Here is a 20,055-nt window from a genome sequence, read left to right as displayed (position 1 = left end):
GTTGAACTAGAGTACTGAGCTGTAGTGTAAACATTACTTGGTCAGAAGTGTGGCAGCAAATGGGAGAGACCACTGGATTCAAATCTTGCAAATGTGGCTATTCAAAGATAATACCTAATGCAGTATCCCCAAGCCTGATATGATGAAGACATTAGACTGGGGAAGCTGGCCTTGAGGACAATAACGTTCCATTTTCTGTACAGCTTTTCCACAGGTAGACTTCCTCGGATTCAGAGTTAGGCAGCAGAGCCCCAGGCTGCATGCAGACCACCCCCCACAAATAATTCTTTTTTTCCTTTTTGCAACCTTTGGGGTGGCTTCTAACTCTGATTTAATCAGAGCAACTAGGCAACAAGGTTTTCCATCAGTCTGAGAAAGGTAATATATAAAAACCATCAACCCCAAAATAAGATTAATACCATTGATTTTTAAAGATCCCAAACTCTCGATCCCCCTCCCCCCACACACACATGTACTGAGGGGGACAGGAAACTCCCAGCCCAGCCCATAAATGCAACACGTTGCCTCACTGGTCCATGGCAGGCAGCAGCAGCCTTCCCCGTCTGCTATCTGCCTTCAGTGTGACTTACAAGGACAGACGGTTCCTCTGCCTTCCCTTTTGTCTACAGACTGAGCCCCAAATACAGAGAGGATGGTCAAAGGGCCAGCAGCCACGGATCCAGCCAGAGCCCATCCTCCTCTTGTACTGGCCACAGCCGATCAGCCACGCCTCACCAAAATGGGCACAAGGGCAGTGCCCAGAACGGCCGCCATAGCCATGGCGCCCTGTCGGAGAAGAAACAGGAGGTATGGATGCTTCTGTTTTTACCATGATTTGAGCCTCTCCCGTCCCTCCTTTCCAAAGCAGCCTTGTCCCCTCCTTTCACTCCTCCCTCGCTCTCTTTTTGGCACTTTGCTCGGAAGATGATGGATGGCAAAAGCTCCGTCGATGCACAGTGAGATTCTCCTCTAACCGTTATTCTGCTATTACAATTACAGTCCAGCAGTCTACATCTGGGCAACTTCATATACCTGTGCAATGTAAAGGGGCAATAATGAATCCATTGGAAGAAGTTAGCCCTTTCTCGGGTTTTCAGTTAAGATTAGGAATGAGGAAAAAGTTTGCTGGCAAATCTTTTCAGTTCAAAAAGCTGGGGTGTTGTAAATGCAAAACATTCTAAATCCCATTTCTCTCTCTCTCTCTCTCTCTCTCTTTCTCTCTTTTTCTCTTATACACACAAACATGCACGCACATAGCCCTTTATCACCCTTTTCCACTGCCTGTTCATGATTCCTGGCAACTGTAGAGATTGTTAGCTTTTATCCACAAACCAGCACTTTGAAGATAGGGATGCTCCTTAAATCAGTGGGAGATACTTTGCTTACAGAAGGTCCCCAGATGCAGTCTCTAAATGCCTGAACCTCTCAAAAGCCACTAAGAGTCAGTATAGATCATCCTTCTGCAACCTCTAGATGTATTGAATTCCTCATCACATTCCATGGCTGAGTGGCCAAAAACCAGGGAGTTGTCATTCAGCAACTTTGGAGGGTGGCAGGCTGAGAGAACGACTGGAATAGATAATGCTGTACTAAATGGACTGTATAAGGCATCTTCCTCTTTTGGAAGTATTGCCCACACGGGCTTGGTTTCATGATGTCAAAGCATAGCCAAAGATGCTGGGCTCTATGTTCATGTCCAGATCTCTAGCGGGAGGCAGTGGTTCCTGTCACTATTCTAACATTTCAAAAATAATAATAAATTAAAAACTGGTCACTGGGAAAAATAGGGAGCATGATCATCCGTACAGGGGATAGGAAGATGATTCGTCCTTGATCATATACCCTCCTTCTAAATAGTCCATGAAAGGAAGATGCCTCCATGACCTCACCAACAGCTTCCTGGAACAGCTGCTTATATGTTGGTGGGCTTTTCATAGGAGTATCATCCAAACCCAACCCAAACGTGGTTGGAAAAAAATAATAATGTTGCTCTTCTCCCACACCAAAGAGTTCAAAGTAGCATTATAGAACCATTGCTGGTCAAGTAGTATCCGCTCCTTTCTCATCCCCATGGTCACCTCTGGTCCAAACATTTCATAAGTGTTCTGAAAACTTTCAAAGCTGATTTTGCAAGAGATGATAACAGAAAACCAGAAGTTCTTCAGTTATGCTTTATTTTTTTAAAATTCCTCAACAATTGAAAATATGTCATGGAAAGAAGATATACAAATCACTTAAAATAAAATAATACTAATAAATATCAAGGTCTCCTCCCTGACAGATTACTTTTTGTCTCCAAGTATTAGTGGCATTGCTGATTGTTCATTCCTTACATTGTAACAAATGTGTCATTCTGGGGAGAAAGAAAATAATCTACAGCAGGAATAAGAAATCTGTAGCCTTTCAGCTATTGTTAGATCCAATCCCACCAGCCCTAGCCAGTATGACCAGTGGTCAAGGATTCCCAACAGATTCCCTGCTATTTGCTTTCCTTCAAGAATCTTATGGCAGAAGGCGTAGTTCTCATACATGCAAATATATTATATTCTCAGGAAGTCTTTGACATAGATTAGATTGGGAGGCAATAACAGTCCCAGCATCACCCAGTGAGTTCCATGGCAGAACTCAGTCTGTGTTTGGCTATTGAAGTGATCCAGCATTGAAGTGATCTAGCACTTACATAATGATCTGGCACTGAAATTTCAGGTACCATGTCCTGGAGTCTGACATGGGGGTGGAAGGGAAGGGCATCACGTGTTCAGGAGGACAGAAAGCACTTGGAAGAAGTCTTAGCTCATATGACCTCAGACAAAAAACAGCTTATTCATCGCCAAACTCTTACTTGCAAGTTGTTTTGACCCAACTCTGGCTAGTGAGATAATGGCACTGGATGGCACTGCTTCTCCATTTGAAGAAGCTGAAACTCTAGCCTTAGGGGCAGAGTCAGGCACTAGACAATGTTCGGTTGGTTGTCTCTCCAGGAGGCATTTAGATTTACTGAGCCATATGTACTGAGTCCTCACCTCTGGCTGAGATGCTTTGAGGCTTTGGCCTGATCACAACCACTGGTACACTATAAATGTAGCATCATATTCCAATGTGGAGTTCATTACCAAAAAACAGAGCCCCTGATCTTCCCAATTCTTAATAGTTTATAAAAGCAACTCCCCCCCTCCCCCGAGTCATCTCCACCCAGAATTCAATAGTGCACTCTATTTCTGCTCAGCTTACCCATTCTTTTTCTTGGTCATAAGCCTTACCCCCATTTTGTCTCTCAGATATATCACATGCACTCTCTGACACATTTGCTTGTTGTGATTCTTATCATTTTAATTTTTCTTCCTTCCATGTATGAAACATATGTGCATGCACACGTAAGCACAAAGTGTTGTATTTATTCAATTACTCATTTCAATTTTATGCTCTCTGCTTTAAAAAAAAAATGCTTTAAAGCATATTGTGACTTGTGTGCCCTGAGATATAGATCGGTTAAAGAACAAAATGGGCTTTGGAAGCCTTAGTACAGGCTACCTTATTTTACTCTCTGCCTGAATCACTATTCTAACATCAGTTTCACTGGACTGGATGACTTTTTCTCCTACATCCGCTGTGATTGGGCAGTCAACCCACTATTAATGCAGAGATCCCAGATAATGGGCTTAATTTCAGAAGAAACAATCAACAACATCTGGATGACTCCAAGTTAGGGAAACTGGTTTATATACTCTGAACATGTAATCAGTTAATATGCTTCAGTTCACTGAAGTTTGGAAAATGTTGATTTAAAAGATTTTTTTTAATAACCGGTTTCAAAGTTTCCAAAATAAAGCCCTTCTTGTCTTGCTTCCCACTTTCCTCTTGTTAACAACTATGGCCAGTCCCTTTCTAAAAGTCTTTATTTTTATTTTTAATCCAAAACTGTGCTTTTCTTTAGCCTCCAGTTTGAAATATGGTAATATAAAGTTCAATTTCTTGCTCAGTAGTGACAGGAAAAGGGGTCAGAGGGGCCTTCTAGATTCCTTTATTTCATTCTGATTTCTTCCACTTTGTAATGTACAGAAATGCAAACTGTTCACTTTTTCTTTTTCTATTGTTGTCATTTGGATGTAGAAGTGTGTGTGTGTGTGTGTGCGCGCGCGCGTGTTACTGTAGAACCTTCCAGTCAATTACAAAATGCAGATATCTTTCAATATTTGTTTATAACTGTTAAACTCTGTGGTCTGTTTAGATTTCATGTTTAAAAGGGAAGACAATTATGTACATTTTGTTAAAAAGATTAATTAAATTTTAACTTTTGCCGGGTGGAAAGATCTGTTAAACTGTTCCAGTGATTCTTTTAAGATAAAAGGTGGAGTTGAAAATGTTAGAACAAAGTATTCTAAAATATTTGAATCTAAAATATATTTGAATAATTGCCTTACAGGAATAAAATTATCAGGAAAATTCAGAATTATCTTTCTTGATCTGGTCATTAGGTTAATAAAAAAGATTCCCTAACTAAAAAATTCCTCCCAATCCATTATTTTGCAGATTTAGTATTTTTTAAAGAAAATATAACTTCTCATGGTTATTGCAGTTATGATGGTTGTTCTTTTAATATACAGATTCACTTAAACATCATTGTGTATTGGATTCAATTTTCTTTACTCAGATATGGCAGTTCAGTTGTTGGTTTAGGCTATTAACCAATAATAGAACTTCCAGTAAGGTGGCTCCATGCATAAGCAAACTTTACTTTTATCAGTTTTATCTGTACCTGACTGCCAGCCTTATGGTGCTACTAAAGATTTGAATTTATTGAATTGAATTTGATTCTAAATTATTTCAGGGAAGGAAAACAAACTTTCTCAGTGTCATGGCCTTGATCAAAATTGGGACTAGTGATTTGCTTTTTGAATTTTTTTTTTTAAGTTAAGAAGATCCTGCTGGATCAGCCCAAAGGCATATCTAGTCCTCGCCCAAAGAGCTATGTCATTCTGTTCACCCAATGGTCAATCTCATGCCTATGGAGAGTGCATGGATGTTAGAACATGAGATCTATCCTGATCTCTGGTTGGGAGCCCTGAAATTAGGAATTCTTTTGGCTCTAAACTAGAGATGCATAGCCTGATACTCCAAATAATCATATTAACAATGTTGGATTTAATTTTTATTAAGGTAACATTAAGCAAAATCAAAGTCAGTTTTTGTTCTGACCAGCCCTTTCTTTATCCTGGCTCTACTCACTTTATGAATTACAGCCCACAGCACATCATTCAAAGATGGCAGGCAGTTCTGGGCTCCACATTCGGTATGTCTCCAAACACCAGCTATGGAGCAAAGGAGTGGGGGAGGGCTGTAGCCATGGGCATCCATAGGTGGAAAGGGGTGGGGGTAGTTGAGGAAAAATATACCCCAGTATTGTGACACAAATGCCACATCTTACCCATCTTTTGTAGGATATCAGCTTCTCCGAGTTGATACCTCTGGTAGGGTTTCAACTTATGGCTGATAAAACCAGCAGTGTTCCTGCCTACCTATCCACAGATCATCCTATCTTCTTTGGAAAACCAATTTAAACTACCTGAGATGTAGAAGAAAATATAGTAGGGCTAAAAACTCTATTAAACTCAAGAGATGTTGACTTCCCTTTTAAAGAGACCCTCTCAATGTTCATGCCATCTTTTCACGCCAATGGGCTTCCTTCCTTTAGAGCTCTCTCTTTCGGTCCATACGCTGCCCTCCCATTTCCCTCCCTCCCCTTTATCTCTGTCTCTCATTGTCACCCTATATAATTCCTCCTTCCTTTGAGGGAGGTCACTTCTGGCCTATTCCCCACTACAAAGAGAGCCTTCAATCTTGACATTTTCTGCTTTCATCTGCTGCTTTTCTTGCATGCTGTTGGGACTTTTTTTTTTCCTTTAAAATTTTTAAATGTTACCTAGTAACTTTTTAAAATTTTATTTCCCAATGGCTGTGCCATTTAGACAATTGGTAAATATGCCGATATATGGATAGCAAAAATTAATGACAAAAGTATGTTTACCTTGATCAATCAAAAAGAAAAGAAAAAAGCTGAGTCAAAAGAAAGCTCAGAGCAAAGCAAAGGGGTCTGAAGTGCATTACTAAAGAGTCATTGTCTTTTTCCCATTCTGCCCTCCAAATGTGGAGATTATTGTTTCTTTTTTTATTATTGCATTCCTGATCAAACAGAAGGTAGGTATTTTTCTCCCTCCGCACGTTCACTTCTACAGATCAGCCTGTTGAAAAGCACCGTAGTTTGATTAAATGTTATTTTTCTGTCTTTCTATTTCTTTCTCTCTCTGTATCTCTCATTCATTCTTTCTCTCCCTCTTTCTCTCTCCTTAACGCTTGTCTCTTTTTGGTGGCTCTGTACAATTTTCATTGTATTTTTTTTAACAGCTACAAAATCATGCTTTTCTTTTTTCCCCATGTTTTTCTTTCTTTCTTTCTTTCTTTCTTTTAAAGAAAATATTTGTTATATTGTTAGAATGCATTTCTGTGTGTTTTCAGCTCTTCGATCTTGTGTTTGTTCTCATAAATGGTATAATTATGTCAGCTGATTTGATTTCCTCTGTGTGGTTTAAGTATGATTTTTAATATGGCTGATTAAAAAAAACAAGTCATTTAATGATCCCCATTAAAGAATCTTTAAATAGAGGGACTATCCATAGAATCCTCATCACTGTACTTATATATTGATTTGGTAGTTACTGACTTTGCAGAAGCTGTGAAAATGATAATTCCAAATATAGTGACCACTGAACTTTGTAAACACAATTCAGAAACATGGTGGTTTCTATTTACACCAAAGCATTAGTTTCAAGGGAAGCAAGAAGGCCTTTAATAACTCTAACAGGAATTGGTAATGAATTGCAATACAGATAGTCCTCATTTAGCAACCACAATTGGGACTGGCAACTCGATCATTAGGCAAAGCATTTGCTAAGTGAAACTGTGACTGTGCTTACAATCTTACTTCAGCTTTCCTTTGTTTTTCAGACCTGCGAAGGTCGTAAATGTGAGGACTGGACTTATTTTTTTCATCACTGTCATAACTGCGAACAGTCACTAAACAAGGCAGTTGCTAAACAAGGACTACCTGTATATATTTTTGATATAGCCACAAACATTTACTTGCATTTAAAATGGTGGCTCCTGTTGAGGTTCCAAGTTGGGCCAGACTTCCTAGGAAATGAGTTTGTGAAAAGTTAAAAGAGGTTAAAAACCAGCAGAATGAGGTAACTGTCAGTGTATGACAAGAAAAATGCTGTTTTGGGGTGACTCGTTTAGAAACACAAGCAGTACTCCATTGGCTGGATCCAACTCTGATGCAGTCTGAAAGCAAAACTTCTGGGAACGTTTAGAATCAAATAAGACTTCAGATGCATTTTTCCTTCTTGGCAAGTCATTGTCAAAAAAGTGTAGGAAACAGCTTCTCTGTTTGTTTGCTCTCCTGCTCACTCAATGTGGCCAGTCTAGGAAACCATCCCTCCTTCCCCCAACTCCTCCCCACCTCGACCCCATATATTTTGGATCATCTTAAGAAAGGCAAGAAAAGGGGCATGATTAGCCCCAAGACATACAAAGTTAAAAAATTGTCCTTGAAAATAGAAGAAGGGGCAGGTGTCTTGACCTAAATCAGGTGTTTTCCTTGCATTTTAAACATCTCTCATTCAGCTTTACCATATTCCTGTGAAATAACTCATAGTAACGCTCCATAATCAATAAGGATTTGAAGCAATGTGGATTTTTTTTCCCTTTTTCTGGCCCTGACAGCTTAGAGGCCAATGGCCATTCCATAGCCACCTACCTCAAAAGCTAGTAAAAAAAATGCCCATTTTTCTTCTACCATGAAGTTTACTTGGTCATCCTTTTGTATATCCAGGTTGTTTCCTCCTTAGCTTTGGTTAGGGATAAGGCAGCCTCCCCCAGCCTAATGTCCTCCAGATTTAGCATTGGTGGAAGCCCAGCATATCTGGAGGGTACTGGATTGGGGAAGATAAAGGTAAGGCGACTTGGTGGGATTGGTCATCAACCTGCTCCAAAGCATAATCCCACATCCTCTTGGCTGTCCCATTTTGCCCCATGTGTTCTGATATCTAAAAAAGGATTCCTCAGTCCCTTATCCTCAGCTGTATGAACAGTAACACTGGTAGGGTTCTTCCCCGGTTTTGCAAAGCTGCTGCTTATTTGCTTGCCTGCCGTGGTTCACACTTTTGGGAAGCAGCAGCAGAAACCTAAGCATCTGCTTCACAGTAAGGCGAATACCATATCATCCTCCTTCCAAATCTTAATCTTAGAAAATAACGAATGCCAGACATTTTGGGCTATGTGGTAGATTTCAAGGTCTGCTTCTAATATTGACTTTATTTAGTCAACGGACCTTACATGAAATACCTAGACAACTGAATTGGGCCAGAAAGTGCACACACACCAATGGATTTTGAGTTTCATACTCCACTGTACTTCCAATTATTTTTCTGGAGATAAATTTACTTTGCTCCATTTAGTGCATGCCTATTAGCCTCCTGTTCTCCTGGTTCAGATCAGACCCTCCTTGCTATTCCATTTTGTGCTACTTATTTATTGCAAGGGGACATTTGTAACGACGCAAGTCTGACTGGCACCAAGAAACATCCAGAAGGCAAAGGATCATTAGAGGTTCCTGTACCTGTACAAGATAGGTCACTGGTATGAGGACCACTTCTCCAATGATGCTGCTCTGATTTAATGCACACATTCACACACACAAGCACAACCCTTTGATAAGTTCTTATTAACAACCAGGTGCGAAACAATGTACAGTCTATCAAAACAGCACTTCAACTCAGGTTAAGAAGCGCAGAAAGATTGGAATTGCTCATTCACTGCTTGCAGTATTGGGATCCCCCATGCATGTCAGAGAGAATCCAGAGATATCACAACTGAGTATAAAAAGGATTTAAGGACAAACCTATGTATAATGAAACAGAGCTTGGAAGGGATGGATATATGAACAATGAATTCCACAACTGTCTAGCCAATTAACTCATCATTTAGATTAATTAAGCCAAATCCATCATGGAAAACACAATATTTGGCCTAATGCTGGCACCAGAAAAGTCAAGGTGCTTGCATTGTATGTAGAAAAAACTATATCATTTCTGCATTTCATGCCCTTTCTGGCCTGAATCAGATCGTCTTCACTATCACCACCCCATTTCCAGTACGTACTTGCAATTCAAGGGAGTTAAAGACTGTTGCCTGAGCTCGTGGTGATGCTAGTTTGGTGGTGGAAATGCTTTTCAGAATGACATATACTGATTTCCTTTTGTTTTCTTGTTCATGCTGAAGCCTCCATAGCGTGCCTCACTGGTAGGTATATGCATCTTTAGAAGGATTGCTAAGTCTCTTAAGATGTAGTTGGGCATGCTTGGAAAAGGCAGATTGGCCACTAGCTGCACCCAGGCAGAACCCCCTCATCTACCGCAAGCAGGATTGCCACTGACCAGCCTCCTGATGCTACAGTTCACCAGCAGAGCTCCTCAGGATCCATCAACCCAAAAGCAAAGGGCAAAGTTTATACATGTCCCTTCGCAACCATTGTCATTTGGGAGGCCATTTTGACTTTGAGACATAACATACATATTTTTGCCAATGGAATAAAATTCAAGTGATTGAAATTTAGGGAGCCCAAGAGGTAGAGAATCCTTTTGTAGCCTGACTAGCTTGCTCAAGGCTTTCCAATCCTTCCCTGATGTTCCCATTATCAAATCATTACCCAGTTTTTCTTGGGATTAGGTAGGGAATATTTTTCCTTGCATGCAAACTGTGTTACTATTTTTAAAGTTCCAATCCCTTTCCCCAGATTTCTACAAGTTAACTCTGAAAAAGTGGGGAAGGTTTCTTTTGTCTTCCTTTAATTTTTAATAAGCCCAACATCTGTATGGCAGGACTTTCTAAAAAGTAGAAGCATTATCTCTGCTGTTTCCTGCAACAGTCTTGGACCACTTAACATCATAAACAGGTTTGGTTCACAAGTTTTATTTAAAAAAAAGACAGAAGAGACCCTTCAAATATCTAATCACCCACTGCAGACATTTTTTCCAGGAAAGGACAAATGCTAGCCTGTCATAATTATGGCTAGCATTTGTCCCATCACATATCAGCTGGCAGTGGCATATTTAAAATTGCTTCCAGCAAGATCCATGGTGTGTGTATCTTGTTTAGAGAATTCAAAGAAGATAGCTAAGTATATGGAAACAAGTAAGGAAAGATTAAAAGGACAGGGCATGCTTAGCTTGGAGAAGAAAAGAGTGAATGTGTACATGTTAACTCTCTACAGATTCTTGAAGGACTATCATCAAGAAATAGAGACTTGTTCATTGAGGCAGATTTGAGGAGGGTGGGGTTAAGTTAGAGGAAGGTAAATTTCAATTCTAGTAACAGGAAATTATTGAAGATAAAATCATTGATAATGGAACCAATTACTCAGAAGATCAGTGGGCTCTCCCTTGCTGAAGATCTTTAAGGACAGCCTTAGCAAGCATCAGTTGAAGATATACTAGTTCTAAATTAAGCAGTATTTGAACTAGATGGCCTAAAAGGCCATTCCAACTCTATGATTTGAATATAAATGTTTCACTAGAAAGTTAAACAAGAAGAAAGGGGAGAGAGAGGAAAAATTGAGAATATTGGTACATCAAGAATAGTCTTTAGTAATGCTTTAAGAGTAAGGAAGTTCTTAGTGAAATAATTCCAAATAGATGATTGCTGTTCCTTATTTTTATCAGTGAAATGTTGAAGGACTATGCAAAAAATCTTTTGACTTAAGTCAGAGATCTCCAAGTTGGCATTTTCCAAAAATGTACTACATCCTGTATCAACTGCAGCTATCAGGTCCAGGTCCAGTGTTATAACCCAACACATCTGTAGCTCACCAGGCTGGGATAGACTGCCTTAGATGACAGAGTAGTATTGGCATCACAAAGAATTATAACATTGGTAGAACATGAAAAAAAGAATCAAAAAGATCCTTATTCCTTAAAGTTAAAAAAAGGAAGTATAATCTATACATTCACACTTAGGTGGCTTAAAAGCCACACGTAACAAGTTCTGTGCCAAGAAAGTTTTGAGTTCTGTATGGTCTACATGATCATAGATCTTAGACATTAATATATCTGAAGATTTTCCAAAAAGTGTGGTGAAATTCTCTGCATGTATACCCAGAGGTTTCACTGAGTTTAAAACTTCCATTGCAGAAGTCGTAGTGTTCACATGCTTATCATGGAAACACATGGAAACAATTCAGAGGATACACAGGTCAGTGAAGCCCCTCCCTTCCTTCTGTCCCAGCATTCTTCCACATTCCCACATCCAGCTTCTGAGATTTCTCCAGGTGGTGCCCACAGTCAATTGTGCCTACATCCTCAGCCAAAAGAGCTAGACATTTGGTGGTTTGTTTGTTTTTTGGAGAGTTGATATTCTCAGGCTATTTCCCAAACTTTAGCTTTCTGAAATCTTTAAGAATCAAATCCTTTTTGATGGAAAATATAAAAAAGAAAAGATGCCCTTGAGTCAAGCTCAATGTCTGGTGACAGCATCAATGTAGTTTCTTGCTAGCAATACAGGAGTGGATTGCGGTTGCCTTTTTCCAAAATATTTTTTCAATTCCCACCTGATCCTGGAATTCCTAGGTGGTCTACCAGATGGAAAAAAGAGCCTTTTCTGAGATAAGAATAATTATTTCTGACCCTAAATTGCAATATATCAGGTAGAAACCCTTGGCAATAGGAAGCATTCCTCATTTTTGTTGTAAACATGCAGCACTGCTTAAAGCAGAATCCTTTAATGCCATTTTGCCCATGGTTGTTTTCAGTTCTTTTATTGAATCCAAGGGAAAAGGAAAAGCATTAAGTTCACAATTTTCTGCTTTATGGTATAATATGGTTATGTAAAAATCATAATGCTTTGACAGTGCTACAAACCTGAGTAGCTGTGCCTCATTGCCTTCCTGGGGCTTTAACACAAAATCCCAAGTGCTTTGGAGCCTGTGAAATATAATTTTCCCAGGACATACACCTTTAATATAAATGCAAAACATCCTGGAAACCACACTTCCCTTGGGAATTACTCTTTTACCTGCAATCATCAAGGGAAAATGCTGATTGCCTGTTGGTTACTAGATAGTCAACAACTGCACCTTTGCAAGATGCCTGATACCTTCACTGTCCACCTCACAATTTTCCATAAGAACAACTTCCCATTTGATTGTCCACCAGAGAGTTACCCTAAAGCCACCACTTCCAAACAAGATGTTAATTGTAAACATACCTACCAATCAAATTTAGTCTGAACAATATACTTGCCCAAGGGCATCTGGCAGGCTTCAGAAGTAGGAAATGTATTTATTTATCAGATATATATTCCATCTTTCTTTGTACAACTCAAGATGGCATATATACTACTCCCTCCTCCTATTTTCCCCACAACAACCTCACCCTGTGAGGTGAGTTGGGCTGAAAGAGAATGACTGGCCCAAGTCAACTAGCCAGCTTCCATGCCTAGGGAAGGACTAGAACGCACAATCTCTGGTCTAGAACCTTAATCACAACACCAAACCAGGAACCCAGTTCTTTTCAGAGCCAAGGTGCCCAGAGGTGCCTATTATTTTGATGCTCTTTAAGAATAATTCAGAGATGGAACTTCATCCATAGGATGACAAGTTAGTTGAGACATTTTCAGATAATCTCTGATGTATTGCTTGTGGTACTAAGCCACGCACTTGTTCTTAATTCCATTTTGAAATAACCTTGAGATTGTTAAGCTCCTCAGCAGCTAACTTATTTTAGGCTGTAAAAACCTCAATAATGTGAAGGCCTTTTCTGGGCAAGAGAAGCCATAAGGGGTTCCTATCAGCAGCATGATTGCTATAGATCAGTCTTCCCCAACCTGGTGCCCTCCAGATGTGTTGGACTGCAACTTTCACTTTCCTCATCCAGCATGGCCATTGGAAAGCACCATATTGGGGAAGGCACCATATGAAAACTTATGACTGTTTTCATTTCACTGGCTAGCAAAAGTAACCAGAAACATGGAAAATACGACTTTCTTGTAATGGGAATAAGGCATTGCACAGCGTATTTAATTATATCAAGCAAATTGGTAATCGTAGGCCCACCCAACTTAACATGACTGGAGCAAAGCATAACTGTGGTCCAGAAATTTGGAGGATATCTTACCATGTTTGTTCAAACAATTTGAGAAAACCATTACACTTTTTAGGAAAAGAGATTTGCTATCAGATTCTCTTAGTCTTGATATGCGGGGCCACATAATCAACAGCCTGCCATAAGTTCCATTGCCTCTAGTGAGCATAATTAAAGGCACACACCAAATAGTAAACTTACTACTATTATGCTGCAGGATTGCTAATTTGTGGAGGTAACTTAGAAGGGAGTAATTTCCTTTGGCTCTAGAAATTAGAGTACCCTGTGCTCTTCTTACAGGTTGAATGCAGGCCACTCTAATTTCTGCTTTTTAAGAAAAAAAGTTCTAGGGCTGTTCCTCTCATGCCCTGTTCCAACCTCTCTAGCAAAACGGGACTTCTATTTTGCCCATAACAGGGGAAAAATTGGCAAAAGACACAGTGAACACAGCCTCTACTATTATCTTTTCAAAGCTTATCTCTGAGGCACAGGTACCTCCAGGCTCACAGCTGGCCACCACGCATACAGTTGCATTCTGCCATTCAGCTGTTCAAGGAAACCTTCCATTGGTGCAGCCTCTTATTCTAGGGAAGGGACCTTTGAAACTGTTCTGCGAAGGGGGAGACTGAGGGTCCACGGGAAATTACAATGACCAGGGTTTCCTAGGAAAAAATATTACTGTATGGTAACATTGGTTCAAAGTTGGTAAATGCCTGTAGTACGGAGATCCTAATGATCTCTGTTTGTGCTGGTCTATGACCATAATAAAGATTTGATTTGCTAATGATCTCGGTTAACCTAGCAACTTTTATCTTGATGTATTCTTTATAGTGATGGAATTCTGAAATAGCACAGAATCCATATGAAGCTGTTCTGTATCACAATAATTCTTTGTTAGAACAGAATAACATCCAAGAAATCCCTGCTATGGCTATATACATTTCACTTGTGGGGAAGAAGCGTATCTCCTAAAGTACATGTTTCCATACTAATGATCCCATGGCTAATTTTCCAAAGACTGCAGTTAAAAGGGCTAATGCAGCAGGTGAAGGGGAATATTTCCCTCTGCTAAGACCCTAGAGAATCCATCAAGCAAGTCAGAACCGGGTTGGATGTAATGGGGAATGAAGTGAAGGAACATTGCTGTTCTAAAATGTTTCTCAAAACACGCCTGGTGTTACCAAAATTTAATGGCAGAATTGAACGGATGTCAGCAGTATGGTATCCTTTAAATGCACAATTCCCAGTATTCCCAGCCAGCATGGCTGTTGAGGATGGAGGAATTCTGAATTAGGGGAACCTGGTTGCTTAGGATCTGGGAAAGAATGAAACATCAGGCTAAGGAGAGAAGCTGCTTAGAATCTTCAGCATAAAAAGTTGAAGGTGGCCTTCCTGGTGCACATCTGGGGGTTACAAATTTCTCAGATTCCAAATCTGGATGGAAACAACATTGTTGGTTGGGTAGTGCCAGTAGAACACCAGCCATATGCAACTCTCCAAATATTTATGATAAATCCTCATTACCCCTATGTTGCCATTGCTTCTCCATGGGAGGAAAGTCAAGGCACAGAGACCAGTTGTCGTTGGTTTTTTTCTTTTAAAGAAAGATCCAAAGAGAGGTCCAGTTCTGTCAATTTACCCAGAGAGAGGAACAAACACACCGTTTCTCTCCTTTCCCTAATTGCTTGTTGCAAGGCCCTAGGAGACAAGGATGGTTTTGTTTTTTTATTTCTCTTTCTCTCTCTCTCTTTCTCTTTCTTTCTCTCTCTTTCTCTCTTGCATTTTTGTCAATCTAATGATTCACTTATATTGCCCAACTTTTCCCTTCTCTTCATACCTTACCTACTAAAGGAGGAAATGCCACTTTCTTGGTAAGTGGACGTTAACCAAGAGGGACTTAAAAAAAGTGGTAATTTAACAAAAATATTATAACATGGAATTTAAAAAAAGAGAGAAATAAAAGAGAATAGAACGCTGGTGGAGACTCTGCACAAAGTTCAAAACCCAGGAAGAGTTCAGAAACTTTTCTTTGTTTATTTTCAGTACTGATGACATTTGTGGAGTTTCCTTTTTGTTTATGATTTGTTTTTTCCCCACCATCCCTTACCCCTTCCATCATTTACACCACCGTGACCCTCCCCATGCTTCTGTCTTCTCTTCTACTCCTTGATTGGCTACCAACAAATAAATTTATTTTTTTAATCCAACCCCACACTTGAACCCCTGTTTCTAATCCTTTCTTCATCCCACAATATTCCTCCATCCATATCCCCCCTTCTCTCTTTTTAAATATCATTTTAAATCATTAAAACAAATTCTATATCATGTAATTTCATTTCTCCAAGGTGATTCCCTCCTCCCGATTGAACTTTCCCTCCTATTTACATTTAGTTTTGGTTCATTTTCTGTTTTGCATGCCAGAAATTTGCATGAGCTGCGTTGTTTAAGGACGAGAGGTTGAACAGGGGATCGAGGTGCAGAGTAGTTTCTGTGTAGCCTGCCTTATTCAATCATTGTGCATTGCCGTTGTGAACTGCAGCTTTCCTTGTTGGTGGGGGGTTTCTTTTAAAAACCTCTCCTTTCCTTTTTTCTTTCTTTTTCCCCCCTCCTGCTCGCTCCCTTTTTGTCATTCTGCCAGAGGTTGGGCTCCTTATCGCCTTCAGCCAGAGGGCACCTGAAGGCCGAAACCCTATCGCTCCACGCCAAAGAAAGCAAGGGGAACAAACATGGGCCCAAGACCCCCCGGAGGTCCACGTCCCCAGGGAGATGCTCTGGAGGAGACAAGCCCTCCCACAGGCGCCACACCAGATCCACATCAAAGCACAAGCACAAAGGGCGTCGCAGGGCCAAAACCTCTGCAAGCAAGGAATCTTCCTGGTCCGTCAGCCATACAGGATATAGCAGCGACTCAGAAGGCTCTACCTATTCACATCAATATCACGCAGCAACCGGGGCAGAAAAGAACCACAGGGTACATCTGAAAACGTAAGAGCCAAAGATTGTGGTGCATGTATGAATCGTTCAGTTCAGTCAGTCAACCCTGCAGTCAGGAATACCTCCTTGGACAAGATTCTAGCTGGGGATGAGTTCGGCAGCATCTCAATAGCTAATGGGTAACTTTTGATGGCCAACGTTTTGAGTCATCCATGTGGTCTAACTTAGCAGATGTTTGTTGCCTAAGTCACATTCCTGGATTCAGTACAAATTTGTAGTACTCCTACAGATGTGTGCTCCAGGCCCCTAAAACAAAAGACCATCTGTTTTGGAAAAAAAAAAGACTTGAGGATTGATTAAAGTCCTTAAACTCTTTAAATTCCTTTTAACTTAAAGTATATCCTGTTTCTCAGAAGGCAGTCCATTATTTGAAGCAATGGCTAGAACAATCCTAGGTTAAAGATAAAGAACAATTAAAACGAAGAACAGTTTTGAAATGCCCCACAGTGAGTTTTTGGACAGCAGATTGCCAAGGCATATGGGCAGCCTGATCAGTCTATCAACACAGCAAGATATATTTAAATTTAAATTATAATAATTGAGTACTACCACTTTTAGATAATGCCCTGCATCTATAGCAGGATATAAATAATACAGGCAGGATAAAAATTAAATAAATTTTTATCCTGCCTGTATATTTATTTAATAAAAATTAAATAAATAAATAAATCTCAGCCATCCTAAGATAAAAGTTGCCCTCAAAACATAGGTATGCTGTAAATCTTGAAATATTCTGTTTTCTTCCTATCCCTCACACACCAGTTCTCATTTTAGGTAAAATTCTGCTCTCTGTCCAACAAAATATTGAATTGGAACAGCTTTATAAATGAAGGAACATTCCCATTTTGTGAGAATTTAATTCCAAATTGAAAGCTGAACACAGGTCTAGAAAATGTAACTGTCAGCTGCTTAATTATTAAAACAGAGGTAGATTGCTTGACTGCTTTTCCTCCACCCTGTTTTTTCATTAGGTATCCTTTTTTTTTTAGTTGTTCTTAGATCTGATCCATTTTTGAGCTCTCTCAACTCTCCATTCCATCTCTCCCTAATTCTGGCACCATGATAAAATGCCTTTATAAAGAGCCATTAGCGAGATCAGTGGAGAGGAGATGTGGCTTGGCTTTACCGTGCCTTGGATGGCACAATGGAATGGCTGATGATGTGACAGAATTCATTCTTTCCACATTTCAGTGTATTCATATTTATTAGCATGTGCACTTTGATATAAATAAGTATGCTCTTTTGTCCCCTTGTTTGGTGTTATGAATATGGCTACCCTACTTCCTGACATTTTTGGTTGCCCTGTGCTTTCAGCTGCCCTGACCCTCCCTAACCTCTCAGGCTATAAAGGAGATGGCGGGAGATTTGTACTTTCAGGCTTGCAAGATTCTGTTAATTTAGCCTTACAATAAAGTAGAATTAGCTCATCTGGTCATGTTTCTGTCTGGTCTACCTGGGAAGGCTGACATCAGTCTTGCAAGTCTGAAAATACAAAATCTCCTGCCATCTCCTTTACAGCCTGAGAAGTTAGGGAGGTTCCCTTCTGAGCCTCTTTCTCCACCCCTTATGCAGCTGTGGGCTATCCCCTCTCTTATCTGACCGCAACATCTCTTCGCCTGTTTCTCAAGGTCTTTCTCACATACCATTAAAGGAACTGAATTAAATGGGCCTTTACTCTAATCCAGCAGGCTTTTCCTAGGTCCTTACCTAGGTCCTTACAAGGTCACCTACTTTGTATCCATACCCGTGCATGGATCTGATCCTCAGGTGATTTCAGTCTTAACACGCTGCGTCTTTTAGGGCAAAAGAGAGGCACCACCGGGGAAGACCACACAGTTGTTCTCCAACTTCAGCCAAACACTCCAGGCACAACACTGAACGAAGGAGGAGTCTATCCCGCAGCAGCTCCTGGAGCTCCAGCCGGTCTCCGTCAAAATCCCGATCCCGATCCCGGGAGAAGAGAGCTGGACGCAGCAGGACTCGATCGGGATCACAGAAAAAAACAACAAGCAGCAGGTATGGAGGCTGCAATTCCTACTTCTAACAATGTGGAAAAGGTGGTAGCTCTTGTCCGAGAACTCTAGGGGCATTTTTTTATGCATACCTTTTCATTTATGTAAAAATTGCTTTGGTCACTCTGTGATTTGAAGTTTATAAAATGGTGAGAAAGTCAACCTTGCTTTTAACAATTATGTATGTTGCATACACACCAAACTGAAGAACAAATGCAGGACTTTTCATGATGCTGCTTCCAAGTTGTAGTTAATACCCATACACACGTTTTGTTGTTTATTCGTTTAGTCGCTTCCGACTCTTCGTGACTTCATGGACCAGCCCACGCCAGAGCTTCCTGTCGGTCGTCAACACCCCCAGCTCCCCCAGGGACGAGTCCGTCATCTCTAGAATATCATCCATCCATCTTGCCCTTGGTCGGCCCCTCTTCCTTTTGCCTTCCACTCTCCCTAGCATCAGCATCTTCTCCAGGGTGTCCTGTCTTCTCATTATGTGGCCAAAGTATTTCAGTTTTGCCTGTAATATCATTCCCTCAAGTGAGCAGTCTGGCTTTATTTCCTGGAGGATGGACTGGTTTGATCTTCTTGCAGTCCAAGGCACTCTCAGAATTTTCCTCCAACACCACAGTTCAAAAGCATCGATCTTCCTTCGCTCAGCCTTCCTTATGGTCCAGCTCTCGCAGCCATATGTTACTACAGGGAACACCATTGCTTTAACTATGCGGACCTTTGTTGTCAGTGTGATGTCTCTGCTCTTAACTATTTTATCGAGATTGGTCATTGCTCTTCTCCCAAGGATTAAGCGTCTTCTGATTTCCTGACTGCAGTCAGCATCTGCAGTAATCTTTGCACCTAGGAATACAAAGTCTTTCACTGCTTCTACATTTTCTCCCTCTATTTCCCAGTTATCAATCAAGCTGGTTGCCATAATCTTGGTTTTTTTGAGATTTAGCTGCAAACCAGCTTTTGCACTTTCTTCTTTCACCTTCATCATAAGGCTCCTCAGTTCCTCTTCGCTTTCAGCCATCAAAGTGGTATCATCTGCATATCTGAGATTGTTAATGTTTCTTCCAGAGATTTTAACTCCAGCCTTGGATTCCTCAAGGCCAGCTTGTCGCATGATGTGTTCTGCATACAAGTTGAATAGGTAGGGTGAGAGTATACAGCCCTGCCGTACTCCTTTCCCAATTTTAAACCAGTCCGTTGTTCCGTGGTCTGTTCTTACTGTTGCTACTTGGTCGTTATACAGATTCTTCAGGAGGCATACAAGATGACTTGGTATCCCCATACTGCTAAGAACTTGCCACAATTTGTTATGGTCCACACAGTCAAAGGCTTTAGAATAGTCAATAAAACAGAAATAGATGTTTTTCTGAAACTCCCTGGCTTTTTCCATTATCCAGCGGATATTGGCAATTTGGTCTCTAGTTCCTCTGCCTTTTCTAAACCCAGCTTGTACATCTGGCAATTCTCGCTCCATGAACTGCTGAAGTCTACCTTGCAGGATCTTGAGCATTACCTTACTGGCATGCGAAATGAGTGCCTCTGTTCGATAGTTTGAACATTCTTTAGTGTTCCCCTTTTTTGGTATGGGGATATAAGTTGATTTTTTCCAATCTGATGGCCATTCTTGTGTTTTCCAAATTTGCTGGCATATAGCATGCATTACCTTGACAGCATCATCTTGCAAGATTTTGAACAGTTCAGCTGGGATGCCATCGTCTCCTGCTGCCTTGTTATTAGCAATGCTTCTTAAGGCCCACTCAACCTCACTCTTCAGGATGTCTGGCTCTAGCTCACTGACCACACCGTCAAAGCTATCCCCAATATTGTTATCCTTCCTATACAGGTCTTCTGTA

General features: G+C 40.5%; 1 protein-coding gene across 1 annotated transcript in view; it reads left to right on the top strand.

The window, feature by feature from the left end:
* Window positions 1–20,055, top strand: part of SRRM3 (serine/arginine repetitive matrix 3) — a 76,384-nt gene that overhangs the window by 43,818 nt on the left and 12,511 nt on the right. Inside the window, exons 10-12 of the mRNA XM_063295713.1 lie at window positions 630–807; window positions 15,829–16,175; window positions 17,985–18,200. Of these exons, the coding sequence (XP_063151783.1) occupies window positions 630–807; window positions 15,829–16,175; window positions 17,985–18,200 (741 nt within the window). The remainder of the gene's footprint in view (window positions 1–629; window positions 808–15,828; window positions 16,176–17,984; window positions 18,201–20,055) is intronic.

Source organism: Candoia aspera, chromosome 1 (genome assembly GCF_035149785.1).
Source record: "Candoia aspera isolate rCanAsp1 chromosome 1, rCanAsp1.hap2, whole genome shotgun sequence".
NCBI classification, from domain to species: Eukaryota; Metazoa; Chordata; class Lepidosauria; order Squamata; family Boidae; genus Candoia; species Candoia aspera.
This window is presented reverse-complemented; position numbering and strand designations above follow the sequence as displayed.